Raw genomic sequence first — 16,461 nt, forward strand, 5'->3', positions numbered from 1 at the left:
AGTAGTCAAGCATGAACTGCCACTCAGGAACTTCCATTAGACAAGAATTCCCCATTCGTCCCCCTATCCCAAGGAGACCCTGGTGACACAGTGATTAAACATTCACTTGCTAAGCCACTTGCCAGCGCATACATATTATGTGTTTATAAGATAAACTGGGATACTTATTTTGATTGTCTGTTGATAGTTCTAGCGGAATTCCAGTCTTTCTAGATATGTTTACACATTTCCTTTTACTTTATTTTATTTTAATTTAATTTAATTTTATTTTATGTATACTGGGGGAGGCCAACTCCGAGAGCAGAGTGTTAATAAAAATGAGTGGCGTGATCTGGGTGGCGGGCCAAAAAGAAGCTGCAGAGCCTGGGCCTCGCCTCAGTCTGCTCCATTAATACCTTTTACAAACAAAACATCATTCAATGTAGCCTTGTTTCCAAATTGTCAGAAATCTGACACATGTATTTTTTCTGCCTATCTCTGATTATTTTCTAAGATAAACTCCTAGAAATAGTAGAATTTACAGTAATGTTTTAAAATTATGAACTCCTTTAAAGCTCTTAACTGTGCATGGTGCTTTTACTGTGAAAGTATCTCTATGCTCTTAGCCTTGCCTCTTAGTAAGAAGTGATGGGGGGCCCTCCTGACCCCTGGCCCAGGCTCAGCCCCTGTGATCCCTGTCTCTCCCTGAGCTGGGAGTGCTGATTAACTTCAGACTAGTTGTCTTTGTGGCTGAGGCATTTCAGCTCACGTGGCCAGACTGGGCTGGGCTTGGCTGGGGGCAGGGAGGCCTCCAGGGAGGGACTGGTGAACTCAGCCTTCTGGAACACAGCCCAGTGAGCTCACAGCCTCCAGAAGCCACGGCTGCCTTTCCCAGACCCCTGCGTCCCAGCCTGGGCCTGGAGCACAGAACAGGCCTTTTTGCCTGCACAGCGGTAGACTAAGCCTGCCTCAGCCCACCTCCTGCCCTCCAGCCTTCTCCACACTCCCACCGCCCCCCACCATCAACATCTGGTTCCTTTAGAGACCCTTATACCTGAAGGGAAGAGGCAGGGTAGGCCCAGACAGCTGACAGATGTGTTTGTCTCTATCAGAGTTCTTGCCTCTGAAATAAGGGGTCATACTGACAGGATGGCTGTTTCTAAGGATCTGTTTCTTTTCTGCTGTATTGTAAAATGCTCAGAGTGCCAGGCCTTGTAGGTGTGAGGAAGCCAGAGTTGGATCTTGGTCACGGGGTTCATCAGGCCTGGTAGAAGTGGGTATTTGAGCTTTTGGTCGTGAGAATGATGACAGAGGGTGCTGCTGCCCTCAGGAGAGGCCAGGAAAAAGTACTTCCACTTCCCATTCTCAGCTCTGTGCAGAATCAGAACCCCTGCATTGGCCTGGGAGGGCCTGGCTCCCACTCAGGATACTGGATTCTCGGCTGTGCTTGTCTTGCTGTGCAACTGGTACTTGGAGTCTCAGAACAGCCTCTTCAGGACTGTGGACAGGGCCTCCTAGACCCCAGGCTGAGGTGCAGATCACAGGGTTAGGGGCACCTTACAAATCAGAGTTGGGAGGGCCCTGTGCTGTCTCCCTGGGTCTCATCCACATCGCTTGGCTTGGCCAGATAGTGAGGTGGTAATTGGGTGAGGTGACACCCAATGTCCCCAGGACTGTTATCCCCTTTCTGGATGCTAGGAGTCAGTAGTCAGTGAATAGCAGGGTTCTCACTATTGACCACCTCTGCCTTTTGGGCTCCTGACTCTGAGATATGGACTGGCATCTGTGGGTAGCGGGACAGCCCAGTGAACAAGGGTCCATGTCTTCCATTCGATCCATTTTCTACTAGGTAATTGATAAGTCCCTCTTCAGTCTTCTCCCATGTCCCTCTCAGTCGCCTTTCTGTCCTTTGTCTATTCTCTCTGCTGAGTCTAACTAAGTGCTTTGGAGTGAAGACTCCCATGTTAACCACTGTATGGAGCGGTTTCTGTTCAGTTCCAGATTCTGGTGGTAGGTACAGTGGAGAATAAGAAAGCAGAGGCCCCATGGGTTGGAACTATCAAGGGGGCTTCCTGGCAGAAGAAACAGCCTCTAAGGGAGGAGGTGGGAAATTCAGCTAGTCAAAGTGGGTGCCGCTCTGGCCGGGGTGGGGTGGGGAAGTGGAATCCTACCCTTGAATTAAGAGGGAAATCTCTCATTCTCCATCTCTTGTTTGGAAGGTTTCATTGCCAACTTCTCAGTGCAGCGGCAGTTCTTCCCCACTGACGAGGATGAGATGGGAGCCGCCAAGGCCTTGATGAGGCTTCAGGACACATATAAACTGGACGCAGAAACAATTTCCAAAGGGGAACTTCCAGGTAACTCACCCCTCCTTGCTTTGCCTGTCCCTTGAGCATCTTCTTGTTGGCTGGCGGGGTTGGAGCCTCTTCAGACTCATGGTCCCTGCTCTCTGGGGCACCATCACCTCTGAGTAATCCTCTCTGGGTTCCTGCACAGTCTAGTCTGCCATCTCTGACCCCCAACTTGGCCACTTTGCTCCTGCATCTCAGAGAAGGCTGAACTGCTGGTCAGGAGCTCCTCACCTCTGCCCCCGCAGCACCATGGCAGTATGTACCCAGGCTCACCTTCATCTCCTGCCTTCCTGTTTCTTGTCTAAGGCTGATAGCAGACCCCCTGCTGCCTGTCCCATGCCAGCCCCGCTTACATTCTCTGCACCTGTTCCTTCTCTCACCAGCTCTGGCCTCTGAGAGGCTCCGTTCTCGTTATCTTACACACACCTCCTGTAGGAGCCAAAGCGCCAATGAGCGTGTGCTATTGATCTCTTTTGTCCATCTGGTTAGGCCGCTGGGCAGCCTTAGTCACCTTCTCAGCTCTTCCCCTCAGATTCTTGCTGGAAGCAATTATTTTCATTCCTGACTTGAGATTCCTCTTGTGTGTTCAGAACATCTTCCTGCCCTCCCGACTCACGTGGCTAGTTTTCCACGCTCTGTGTCCCGTGTCCTTGCTGGACCTTCACACTCTTCCCAGTGCAGTGGACTTCCTGAGTTCTCCCATAGCAAAGGTCCCTTCCCACTTGGGAGATAAGGAGTCTGAGGCTAGGAGATTGGCTGTGAACCTCAGACAGGGCCAGTTGGCTATGCTCCCTGCTTTGGTGACCCTTTGAGGTGTGTGGTCTGCAGGCCTGGTGTGGCTTTCCTGGAGTGATGCCACACTCCAGTGGCAACAGGATTTTCCTTTATTCAGGAATTCTGCTCTTTAACCCAGCAGCTATTTAGAGTCTGTTTGTCTTTCCTGCTGCAGGAACCAAGTACCAGGCAACCCTGAGCGTGGACGATTGCTTTGGGATGGGCCGCATGGCCTACAATGAAGGGGACTATTACCACACAGTGCTGTGGATGGAGCAAGTGCTGAAGCAGCTGGACGCTGGGGAGGAGGCCACCACAGCCAAGGCCCAAGTGCTGGACTACCTTAGTTATGCCGTCTTCCAGCTGGGTGACCTGCACCGGGCTCTGGAGCTCACCCGCCGCCTGCTTTCCCTTGGTGAGGATATTCGGGGAGGTGAAATGGGAGTGAGGGGCTGGCAGAGAACTGGACTCTTTGGCTACTGTCTGATCCTCTTCCTGGGCCTGTCAGTCTGACCTGTCCCCTGACTAGTGACCAGTGTCTTACCGATTCCAGACCCTGTCTAACACCTAACCAACTCTGTATGCACCTCAGTCCTTCAACTTTGCTAATGGATATAGTTAGGTCTGTGACACTGGGGCCCCCACATGCTCTTCTTTCAAGGACCCCAGTTTGGTGGTGCATCTGCCCCTGGGTAGGGGGGAGCTTTCATTGCATCTGTGCAGTTCAGAACATGAGCTGTGCTTCAGGATCGCTGCTGCACAAACTGATTGAGCCAATTATTCAGGGGACTGAGGTCAGGCCAGGGCTTGTTCTGGTGTAGATGCTTTATGTGTCTGTTGGTATCAAACTGAAGGATGCTAGAAGCACTGTATCGTTAAGATAACTCTGTTCTACTTTATACTAGTATATGGGGTCTTCAAAGTCTGGAATTTCATCTGCCAGCAAAGACTTAGTTACGCTGCTAGTTTTCACAGCATCTTGAGTGTGATGTTAGCTAGCTTATATGTGTCTCACAAGACTGAGTTAGGAAAAGAGCGTTGTAGATTCTGTCAGGTGCCTTTGTAAGAACACTGGCTGGGAGTTAGGATACCTGGATCTTGTTCTGGAAAACCTTAACCCAAGTCTCTTAACATCTTTGGGCCTCAATTTCCTTACTTGAAGTGTGGAGCGGTAATCCTGCCAAGCCTGCTCCTTTGGCTGTAAGAGAGGTTTGTAAGAGGAAGCAATGAAATGTCTTGGGGTCGTTTTGCTCCCCCCTCCCCCGCCCCCCCCACCGGCTTCTCAACTTGACTTCTGGCTGTGACCAGCACATGATGTGGCTGCCAGTCATGTATACACAGGGGAATGGATATGACTGTCACACAGCCTTGCCATGAGCAGGAAGCAAGACTCTGGGCCACGTCCCTGGACCTGAGCCCCTGGGACATTAAGGAGGACTGAGAGGCTCAGTGACTGGCTGGGCATCTGTCTTCTGCTGTTTGTCTCTCATCTCTGACCATACTGGGCAGAATCTCTGGGCTTTTTTTCTCTGAACAGCGAACCATGATTAGTGTGCTGTGGAGGGCAGGATGCTGCGTGCGCGCGAACTGCTGGGAGAGAAAACCGCTTACAGAATAATTTCTCTGAATGGCCTAACAGATGTTTGTGGTTTCCTTTTCCTCCTTGTTCTTTGCTTTTTCTAGACCCGAGCCATGAACGAGCTGGAGGGAATCTGCGGTACTTTGAACATTTGTTGGAGGAAGAGAGAGAAAAAATGTTATCCAATCAGACTGCGGAGGGTGTGCTGGCAACCCAGGAAGGCATCTATGAGAGACCCATGGACTACCTGCCGGAGAGGGATGTCTATGAGAGCCTCTGCCGTGGGGAGGGGGTCAAACTGGTGAGACATGTTAGTGGGACTAGGGGGCCCACTCTGTGGAGCTGGGCAGGTAGATTTGGGGATATGCTCTTTTGTCTCCCAGTTCTTTGCAGCATCTGCTGAGGCTGAAGTGTGATTATTCTTTGAGGTGTGAAACAGGAGACTGTTCCCTCTTGGAGCTGGCAGAGTTCCAGTCCTTGGCATTAACACTGAGCTCCGCTACCCCAGTGTAGCCAGCTTTTGCTTAACTCCCTGTTGTGAAGAAAACCATGAATATGCATGTATTCCAGACCCCACGAGAAGTTGTGATAGAAGCAGGGGGTTAAGCCTCTGTAGTGAAGGCTGCATTTGGTAGAGCTTAGTATCTAGTATCACCGACCTTTGAGAACCCCTGGATCTGGGGCTTCCTGAGGGAGGCTGAGGTGTGGGGCCTCTTGCATGCCCATATCTGCCTGGCTCCCACTGGTGTCTCTACCTGGACAGTCTTGTCCCCTGTCCCAGCCCTTTAAATGTCTGTGAAATTAGCCGTGGGCTCAGAAGTTAGCTGCTGCCACAGAGCTATATGAGGTATTCTTGGAGGAGAAGAGAAACTTCATGGTTTGTGGGGTGAAATTTTATCCAGTCGATCTGAAGGGGCTTGGTTTCCTTCTAGGGCAGGGCAGGGTGGTTGGGTGTTGTCTGTAGTCAAAATAGCCTAGAAACAGGGAACTGTGTGTGATCACTCAGGTCAGGGTGTATTGTTCTGTGCTTCCTAGACACCCCGGAGGCAGAAGAGGCTTTTCTGTAGGTATCACCATGGCAACAGGACTCCACAGCTACTCATCGCCCCTTTCAAAGAAGAGGATGAGTGGGACAGCCCACACATCGTCAGATACTACGATGTCATGTCTGATGAGGAAATTGAGAGGATCAAGGAGCTTGCGAAGCCCAAAGTAGGTGTCTCTGCAGGCCCTGTTCTGCTTGTTGAATGCTTGTCGTCTCTCTTAGGCCTGATACCGCAGGGACACTTGTTTGCTATGCTTCTAGCTTTTGCAGTGTTAGCATGGATCAGTCATAGGGTGCTGAGATACTGAAGACTCTGCTCCTATGGTTTGGGTTTATAGTCTAGTGGGAGAATAGGAGGGGTCAGAAATGGACAGCCAGGAGTAAGTGGTGTGAAGACAGACGGCATGCTGGCCACAGGACAGGCCCTCAGTGAGGCAGCTCAGCTTCACGTGGGGCTCCTGTTAGGGACTGCAAGCGAAAAGATTGACTTGGAGCACCATGTGCATCTCTATGCTTTTGAGTCTTCTCTCCATTTGTTCCCATCTTTTAAGTTCACGTCTTAGTAAGTCTTTTTTTTAAAAAATTTATTATAATTTTAATGAAGGTTTCCAGAAAGGTTGGCCTTTCATTCATTCATTGTTGAACATCTTCCTCCCTCCCCAAGTCCACTTTGCAGTGAACCTCTTGTTCCAGATTAGTGTCGTACATAGAATGCCTAATCATAACATTTCTCCCAGTTCTTCCCTCCCCCTCATTGCTTCCAATTCAGTGTTCATTATCTATTCACTCTTTTCCTGTTCTCCCTCCAACCCTCCCCCATGTCAGTCCTGTAGATGTTATTCAGTATTTGTCCTTTGTGACTGAGATATTTCACTCAGCATAATGTCCTCCAGGCTCACTCATGTCATTGTTTTTCAAAGCTGTATAATTTTCCATTGTGTGAATATACCACAGTTTTTTTACTCAAGGCCCTATTTTGGCTACTGTAGAGTTGCTTTCATTTTCTTCAGTTTCAACTTGAACTTGCTTATGTGTGGTTGATGAATCTGTTCTATTGACCTTGCTCTGATTGATGATTTTTGTTTTCTCTGTTGTTGTTATGTGCTGTTGAGTCAGAACCGACACATAGCTGACCCTTCAGCAGATTTTCAGAGGCAGTAAATTCCAAGCAAGGAGATTCCCCTTCCTTCTCCCATAAAGCAGCTGGTGGATTTGAACTGTGCTTTGAGATTGCAGCACACTTTCTTACCACAAGGGCACCAGAACTCATATTTTCACAGATGTAGATGATTTGACTCCTGTGTACTTCATCTGTTGAGATCCAGCTGTATCGTTGCTGTTGTGTCTGGCCGGAAGCCTCTTTTTGGAGCCAATGAGATCCTGGGATGTGGGCATGGGGTCTTGTAAAACTGTGGCTTTGGAGTGGTGAGTCCTTCTCTGTGTTGGATGGGGTTGGCTCTGCATTGTTTGGTTGGCCAGAAGCCTCTTTTGGAGCCAGTGAAAGCCTAGGGTACAGCACTGTATGTCATTTCTCTGTATTGAGGTAACTTTGGATTGCTGTGATACTGAATGGTGTGCCATTGGTTTGTCAAATGTCATAACGGTTGCACATGGTTGACAATGTTTGATAGAGCTCACTGATTAACACAGGCGTGAAAGCAGGAGTGGCATCCACTTCCTAAACATGCCTGTGGAAACTATGAGAAAGGACAATAGTTACAGAACAAGGTTAAGGTCTTTTGTTTATAGGGTTGGTACTAGCCGGCACTTAACAACAACAACATATAACGCCAAACCTTGTCTCCATTTTGGAGGTGGATGAAGCATCTGGACTTTGTAAGATGATGCTCTTGTTGTGGTTGAGGATCTGTGTGGATTGTTTGGTTGTTTTTATTTAAGTCTCTTGTTTAGAGTCAACAAGACCTCCTGGAGGGCCTGAGGGATTATATTTTAATCCTTTGTTACTCTATTTTGGAGGAACGTTCTTCTAAGTCATACAGCACTCTGGTCAATTTGCTGTGCTGAGGTAATCTGGGTTTGCTGTAACACTGAACCTTGTGCCATTGGGGTCTCAAATGCCATACTGGAACAATTGTGCCATAGGTGTGCCAGACACCCTAATGGCTATCCATTGTGGCAGTGTTTAGTGGAGCTCCCAGATTGATTCAGGTTTGGAAGCAGGAGTGGCATCCACTTCCTAAACAACATCCCCCTGGAAACTATGAACTTGGAGAACCAACAATAGTTATAGAAAGGCTTCAGGCCTTTCTATCATCGAGTTGCTATGAGTCGTGCTCGACTCGACAGCAATCAACAACAACAACAACATTAGCAGTCAACAGGTTGCTGGATGTAAAAAATTCTATCTTGTTATTTTCGACCTTGTTACCAAGGCCCTTATTTTCTATCGTTTCTTCTTCCTTTTTAACTTCTGTATTCTGATTATTATTGCATCTTAATTGCATATTTGATCAGTTTCAGACTGCGGAAATTGGTATAAATCCTCAGTTTCTTCGTCTTAGGCTTTAGTGAATGGTGTGTAAATTTGAATAATGGTCATATTAAGAAGTCTTCCTTGTATGGGTATGAGTAGTATCCTGTAACTGACACTGTTGTTCTTTAGGATAGATGCTGACATTTTCTTTTTGATGGAATGATCCCATTTCTTTTCCATTTGTCATTCGTAGCATAGTAGAAGATATGATTTTTGTATTAAAAATGATCAATAGTAGACTTCCCCTCACTCATACATAGGCTGTCTATCTATCTGGATGTGCCCTGCTTTATTTTTGACCACTTCCAGTTCTCCTGTGGAGCCGGAGTGGCAGAGTTTATAGGTCATTGTCTGACCCAAAGGTTGTTCTCCTCTGGCTGTTTGAACCTGACAGTGAGTCCAAGAGGGAAGATGTGCTGTTTATGTTGTTGTTGTTGTTGTTAAGTGCCGTCGAGTCCCAGGCGACTCATAGCGACCCTATGAAGGAGAGTCCTCGACGCTTGGGTGCCTTTCATCCTCTCTCCAGGTTCATAGGGTTTCCAGAGGCAAGCTATTAGGAAGTGGATGCCACTCCTCCTTCCAAGCTTATTTTAATTGGGGAGCTCCACCCCACTCTCTGTCCGCATTGGGTAACCCACCATTAACGCATTTGACACATCAATGTCACAGTGTTCAGCCTCACAGCAACCACAAGTTACCGCTGTACCGCAACTTATACACCAGGACTATACGACCTAGAGGAATGTTTGAACAAAAACAATGAAAGACTGCCCTTGGGCCCTTCAGTCTCTTACCATCCCGGCACGCCCAAATGCTGGCAAACTCTGGGCTCCAGACCCCCAGTTCATCTGGCAAGTTCACTCTGCCAACCCCCACGTGGGACAAAAAGAACACCACGAGTCCCCGGAGCCCTCATACCTGCTGCTCCTCAAGAAGCCAGAGGCCTTGTGCAGTTTATAGCCTTGGAAAACTGACAGCTATGAATTGGGTCAGCTCTGAATTGTTTCTAGATAAACGGCTATGAGTTTGTGTTTTGTTAATTTTTCCAGGTTCATACTTGGCACGGTTCATATTCCAATTACAGCAGTGTCCCACTGCTTTTAGTGAGGTTTTCACTCAACCATTATTTCAGATGTGACTAACCATCCCAGCTTTGTAGTCTAAGGCTAGAAGCTTGGGAGAATCCTGTCTCTCATGGGTGAGCCTGCTAGTATTCAAAACACTGATGCGTAACTTCCTTCCAGCATCACTGCATCACACAAGCAATCACAATATGACAAATTGACAGGTGAGTGGTGGCCCTGATGAGTAGGAGTTAGCTAGAATCTGGCCTTTTCTGTTCCTGGTAGAATTGTTGTGGCGACAAGGTGGCGACAGGGCCCAGTGCTCTTCAGGGAAAGATCTGAAATGGGTTCTTGTCCTGTGCTTGGATGAGAATGGACGTGGCCCCAGGACCTTATCTTGGAACAACCTTCGCTTGAGACAGTTGGAGGACTAGGACTTAAGAGTTGGTTGTTGGCATCTTTAGTGGCACTGAGGGAGGATCTAGCCAGTGTGTTGAGACTGGCCCTCAGGCACCCGCACTTGAGCTGTCTGGGTGAGTTTATGCCTCGTTGCTAGATGAGAGAGGCATTCTTGTGACAGAATTTCCTGAGAGATTCCTCTTCTATTTCTCAGTCTTAGACATGGAGAACATTCCTGTGTGGTGGGGAGTGTGGGTGCAGTGGGTGTTTGGGTGTTTGTGTATGTGGTGGTGTTAGTTAAATTTGTCTTTGAACAGTAGCCATATTCATATTAAGGGTCAATCCATTCTGCCCTTCTGGAGCTGATGTGGGACAAATGTTATTTTGGCTTTGAAGTGGGACTCAGGAGCTTAACATGGCCTGTGGGGAATGCCTGACAGCTGCCTCTGTGTCCCCTGCCTGCTTTCAAAATAGACCTGTCAATCCTCAGGGACAGAGCACAGCTGCCAAGAACCTCCTTGTGGCCAGCAGGTCAGTGTTGAGGCTCATGTATTTGGATAAATCTGTGGCTGCATCTGTCATCAGGAAGGGCCAGCATGAGCAGGAGCTTAGGAAGGGCCTGTGGATAGGAGCTCAGGGAAGCCCAGTGAGCTGACCAGGCCATCAAACATGCACAGCAGCAAGGTGCAGGTGGACCAGTCTCATCTGACCAACCCCTGGGCCATCTTGTTCTCTCCATCCCTGACCCAGGCTCCATCCTCTCTTGCTCAGAGCCCTGCTTTGGTTCCTTCACTGTCTCCTCTCTCTCAAGACTGGCTCATTCTTAATTAGCTCTCCATGAAGTGTCTACCCTGGTCCTTATGATTTTTAGATTGTGGGTGCTCTTTTCCTCGTAAACCCTGCCCTTTTTCTCACTGGCCACAAGAGTGCATCCAGACTTTCTCACCAGTCCCCCCGCCCTTTCCCTCTTCATCTCTCACTTAAACTCTCAAACTTGTTGCTGTTGGGTTAGAACCAACTCAGAGCTGATCCTCCACTGAGCTTTCCAGAGATTTCCCATCTTTCTCCAGTGGAGCTGCTAGTGGATTCAGACCCCCAGAGAGCTACCACTTTTGGGTTTGCAGTGTGGCTTTCTCTGGACTAGGCCACCTGAGCTTATTGCTTCCTCAAAACATTCATAAGGACCCACTGCTGTTAAGTTGATTTTGTTTCATAGCAACTCTTTTTGGGGTTTTGGAGTTTGTCAATATTTGTGGAGATTTCTCAACTCTGCTTTCAAGGAGTAAACTGGTGGATTCGAACTGTCAACCTTTAGGTAATATATTATCAGGAGCCAGATATATTAGCCATTATACCTTCAGGGCTCCTTATAGTCATGATGTTACATTGATTTTCGTCCCAGGGCCTTCAGAGTGTTGCTGTTTCACCATCCTGTAATTTTTTCCTCACCTGCCTAACTCCTACTTACTTTTCCTGTCTCAGGCACTCCTCTCATAAGGGAACCGTCCTTGATTGTAGACTGCAGTTCCACAGGAAATTAAACTTACATCCATCTCTGTTCTTATGTTATGCTACCTGGCTAGTTTCCTACCTTCCCACACTGGGCAGCGCTGTGTGAGGGCAGAGGCTGTGTCTGACTGATCACCCAACATAATGTCAGTTACATAGTAAGCACTCATGAAATGCTTATTGAAAGGAAGAGAGGGTATTATGGGATCAATTACCTCACTCATTTGTAATTAGCACAATCTAGAACTGAAACTTGGGTCTGGCTAGCTGTGGGCTGCAGGCCCTTCTGAAAAATATCACTAAGCCTGTCTGTGGAGACTATTAGGAGAGGCAGATAGGAATGTGTGTATGTGTGGGTGAGTGATTCTAGGCAACATTTCAATGATGACAATTTAGAGACTCTTCCTGAGTCTATCTTTGTGAGTCTCCTTAGAAGACGCCCTGAGACAGTTGTATATCTCCAAAATTCTCCCTTGAGGAAAACCACTAATAAACGGGCCACACAGTTCTGTAAGTGTAGAGTGATGTCATATTAGAAAGTCAGAATGAATCATACCCACAGGCGTCCACAGTGGATGAATTCAAACACTGATTGGGCATCTCCTAAGAACTAAGTAGCATGCTGGTGGAGGCCATGGCAGGCTCACTCAGAACTGAGCCCAGTGCCTCTGCTCCTGGCAGCAGGGGGAAGTATTGGGGAACATGAGGTTGATGAATGAGTTAGGAAATTAGATACTAACTCACCTGTACCCTCAGTTAGCCTACTTAATCTTTCTACTTGCTTGTGAACGTAGGTCTTCTATTTCCTGTTGTTCTTAGAAATGCATTAGGACTCTCTTGTGTTTAGAGGAAACAGCGATGTCCAGCATAATATCAAGTAGGATGTGATGGTCTTGGGGAGGTGGGGTGAAGGAGCTCAGGAGCCCATTGTGAGGGGGTACAGCAACAGAATGTTGAGAAGGATCTAGGTAGATCTTCGTAGTAGACACCACTGAGTGTTAGAAATTTGTGGGATTTGATCAAGTTAAGAGAGAATGCAGAATTGGGGCTCAGGGATGATGGTACAGAGATGATGAGTGTGGTGGGAACAGTCAAGCTCAGGCAGGGCAGGTGTGTGGTGTGGTGTGGTGTCGTGTGGTGTGGTGTGGTGAGGAGGTTGTCCAGAAGGATGGGTGAATAGGCGAAGCAGGCTCCATGGGCATACTTTTGTAGACAGCATGGACTTGGGTGTGAGCACTGGTGGGAGAGAGTGGTGGCCTGGGGCTGAGAGTGGAGCAGGAATGTGGGGGCCTCAGTCCTCTGCCCTGGCCTGACTATTTAAGGATCACGGGGTCTTGGTAGAATGACTGCTTGAAAACCTTCTTTCCCAACTGACAGATATGATCTTGGTGTTCTCTGGAGTAAATACAAGTAAGTTCAAGCTAAAAGGGATAAATCTGCTTTCCCTTCCTGCTTTCCAGCTTGCACGAGCCACTGTTCGAGATCCCAAGACAGGAGTCCTCACAGTTGCCAGCTATAGGGTTTCCAAAAGGTAAGCAGGGATGGTGGTGGGTGTTTGGGGTGCTGAGAGCTGGCTGAAGCCCCAGCTCCAGTCTCTGCTTGGGAAGGGTGGCTGCTCCTAACACTCTGGCAACACTCATCCTGTGCTTCCCTTTAGTGCTGGTTGACTACGGGCGGGCGGGAGAGAGTTCAGGACCTACGCCTGCCTCCTCACATCTTCCTTTCTCTGGCTTTTATATTTGACCCAGCTCCTGGCTGGAGGAGGACGATGACCCCGTAGTGGCCCAAGTGAATCGTCGAATGCAGCACATCACAGGACTGACAGTAAAGACGGCAGAATTGTTGCAGGTACAGTTGGTCCCTGCACCCTAGAGACTTTGGAAGTGAATATTTTTGGTTACATGGTCTCTTAAGAGGCTATATTGACATCACTGGTATAGTTGAGAGAGTATGTGGCCAGCATGTATGGAGAACAGGGACCAGCCAGAGCCCCCTTTTTCACTCCTTGAGTTATATGTCTCTCAAATTCTCTGTGGAAGAAAACCACTAATAAACTTCCTGACTGCACAACGCTATAAATATGGAGTAATAACATAATGGGAAGCCAGAATTAATCCTAGTCACTGGCATTCAGCTGGTGGCACTCAATGAATACTGATAGGGCATTTCCTGTGTTCCAGTGGAGGGCATGGCAGACTCATTAATGACTTCTCAACTTAGAAGTTGAAAATCCTCAATTGTTCTGAGGATACCTCTAAAAGCTATAAATATTTCCAGAGGTTGTGGTTCTGAGTCACCGTCAAATGTGCTTGGAAACTGAGTGGTTTATGATGAGTTGGTAGAAGTGAGAGGCCTGGACTGGCTGGTGAAAGTGGTTGGCTGGTAGAGTGCTGTGGCCTGAGGAAGCCTGGCTCCTTGCCTTTATTTTGTGCCTATGAGGAAACATGGCAGTATCAGGCTGGAAAGTTTTGGGTAAAGCACCTATTAATGTATACCCTGGAGTATTGAGTTCAAATCAGTCCTGGCTTTGCTCCATTCTAAATAGCTGACCTCCTGAGTTCTGTTGTAAAAGCAACAACCTTAGACACTGCCAGGCAGATTTCACTGGCGTCTCTCTTGAGTCCCCAGGATTCAGCTGTTTGGCTAGAGTTTCAGTGTACTTAAGGATAGCAAAATTAAATTAAAGTAGATCTTACCTTCAGGATTAGCACTGGCATCTCACTAATTGTAGATGTTCTTCTCATTGCCCTTGAGTTGGAATGAACTCATAGCAGACCCTCCAGTGGATTTCTTTAAGGCTAAAAATTGCATGAGAGATTGCCCATCTTTCTCCCTCCTAGCAGCTGGTGGATTCAAACCAAGAGAGATACAGCCTTTGGGTTCAGGTTGCAACTCCTTACAGACTAAGCCACCAGAGTCCCCTATAGATACCATGTTGTTAGGTGACACTGAGTCGACTATAACTCATAGCAACCCTGTGAACAACAGATCGGGACCTGCCCTATCCCGTACCTTCCTCATGATCCCTGATGGGTTCCAACCCATTGTTACAGCCTCTGTGTCAGTCTCTCTCTTTGAGGGCCTCCCTCTCTTTCTTTGACCTCTCACTCTCCCAGCATGATGTCTTTTTTTCCAAGGACTGGCTCCTCCTAACAAAATCCATGAGATGGAGATTCACTATGCTTTTAAGGAGCCCCTGATAGAATGCTGAAATGATGACTGGATTTTCTGAGACTTAGTCTGTCTGGACACAGACACACAAACAGATTGCCATTCATTAGTTTTTAAGTAGCGAGGTATATCAGCAATCAGAAAACCAGTTTTTGAGGATTATTTTTATGAATTTGTATAAAGTTGACCAGAGCTTTCAAAAACATGCAAATTACCTTACAAATAGTCTTTTGAAAATGTTATATCATCCTTTTAGGTCAACCTCAGTTGTCTCTAATGTGTAAAGAAGTTATGCAGGCAAGCACGCTGATAGAGGACTTCTGTCACAGCTTCTACTTGCTGCCTCACATGTGTGAGAAAGCTATCATTTCAAGAGTGGTCTGAGTGCTCCACGTGCTAGTGGTGTGCGCCTCTTAGCATTATCGTGATTCCCATCTTCTTGGAGAAGATTTTTTTTTTAACAAAAGAAATTTGTTCTCTTACATTTAAGAGACTCGAAGGCCAAATCCAAGGTACCAGTTGTAGGTGAAAACCCTGTTTTTCAGTTGTTCAAGTCCTTGTTCCCTCAGCTTCTGTAGGTCCTGTGTTTTCTGGGAACCTCTGTGTGTTCTGGCCTTCCTTGGTACCAATGAGCTTCATCATGTAGGGGCCTATGTCCACAAAGACACACTCCAGTCCTGGTGATTATTTCTTGGTGGTAGTAAGGGTGCTCTTCCACATGATTTAAGTTTAAAGATAGCTACCACCACTACATCCTCCACATTAGAGCCGGTGCTGTGGACTCTCATCACCTTGACAGGATGTCAGTCTTCTGGATTCTCTGAAGAGTTGACAGGGATTTTGTCTCCGTTGCTCTCCTGGCAGCACCTCTGCTTCATGCTCAGCTATGGAAGAGAGCTGTTTGTGCTGCGGGCTTGCTTCTCTGCTGCAGCCCTGGTGTCATTGTGTCGGCTTCTTTTTGCTGAAACAGAATTAACTGGGGTTTGCATGCTAATACCGTCTGTGGAGGGGCTCCTAGGGTTCTTCTGGGAGATCCAGACCACAGCTGTTGGGTGGCTGAGAAAACATACGTGCTTGCATTCTTCCTTTGGGATCTGTCTCCCATGCCAGTCAGTGGTGTGGAAATGCTTTGGCCTGATGTGACCTGGAGACCAGGAGCCTAACATTTCAGCACTCACCTCTAAGTGCCTACTTCATGACGTCTGTAGCTTCCAGCATCATAAATGGCTAGGCATCAGCGGCAGCCTTCACACCAGAGTCTCTTTAAAGGGAAACACCACAGGCTTCTGGTTCTACTACAGTTACTGTTGACAATCTTTCAGTTATATTTGAGGTGTCTGATACTGAGCACATGCGTTAAATGTGTTTACTATGAATTGGGAGGGGGGGGAAAGGTATTTGAGGCTTTCTTGTGAATGGAAAAAGGACCTATCTAAAATTTTCTAGATAGAATTTTCTAAGACTGAAGACTCTTTAGGCCAGTAATGTCACAGCCTCACCAGGAGAGAGATTTCTGAGCATCTCTCTTTGCCTTCTCTCTGGCCTTAGCATCAGCATCATAAACGCTATGCCTTTCAAATGACTGACTCTACTGTTGTAATAACATGTCTGAAGATTCAGATGAACCGTTTCTCACTGGAATGTGCTACAGAGGTTTGCTATTAAAAGTGTGAGTCTGAGGACTTGAGTAAGCCCTGATGATGAATCTGAGTGCTACAAATCCAGAAGTTCCCAGGTTTTTTTACGCTGCTGGAGACAATATTAAATAGCACTGGGGCAATGGCTTGGTCATCATGATCAAATGAGATTCCTCAAACTGCTGAGAAGCGATCTGGCATTAGCAGTGCGGGGTTGCTTGATTACCTGGGACTGTTTAAGCACTTCAGCCTACAAGTGTACATTTTGGAAAAATGCAGTCAGACTGCCCAGGTTCAGCAACAAGCAGAGCTTGAGTTTTCCTGAGTTCATTGGCACGCTCCTCACAGTAATGTTTAAAATTTTCCTCAAGTTCTCCACTAGGATGGATCCAAGGAAAAGATTACATTTGGAAAAGTGCTATGAAAAAAAATCAACTTAGCCAATTCCCCAAGCACTCC

General features: G+C 47.4%; 1 protein-coding gene across 2 annotated transcripts in view; it reads left to right on the forward strand.

The window, feature by feature from the left end:
• The window catches only part of P4HA2 (prolyl 4-hydroxylase, alpha polypeptide II), a 36,597-nt gene that overhangs the window by 12,353 nt on the left and 7,783 nt on the right, over positions 1 to 16,461 (forward strand). For both annotated transcript variants that reach the window (XM_006888091.1, XM_006888090.1), the window contains 6 exons: positions 2,199 to 2,336; positions 3,280 to 3,519; positions 4,788 to 4,984; positions 5,719 to 5,895; positions 12,655 to 12,725; positions 12,943 to 13,042. In XM_006888091.1, coding sequence (XP_006888153.1) covers positions 2,199 to 2,336; positions 3,280 to 3,519; positions 4,788 to 4,984; positions 5,719 to 5,895; positions 12,655 to 12,725; positions 12,943 to 13,042 — 923 coding nt within the window. The remainder of the gene's footprint in view (positions 1 to 2,198; positions 2,337 to 3,279; positions 3,520 to 4,787; positions 4,985 to 5,718; positions 5,896 to 12,654; positions 12,726 to 12,942; positions 13,043 to 16,461) is intronic.

Source organism: Elephantulus edwardii, unplaced genomic scaffold, assembly GCF_000299155.1.
Source record: "Elephantulus edwardii isolate Elephantulus edwardi_28Jun2011 unplaced genomic scaffold, EleEdw1.0 scaffold00064, whole genome shotgun sequence".
NCBI lineage: Eukaryota > Metazoa > Chordata > Mammalia > Macroscelidea > Macroscelididae > Elephantulus > Elephantulus edwardii.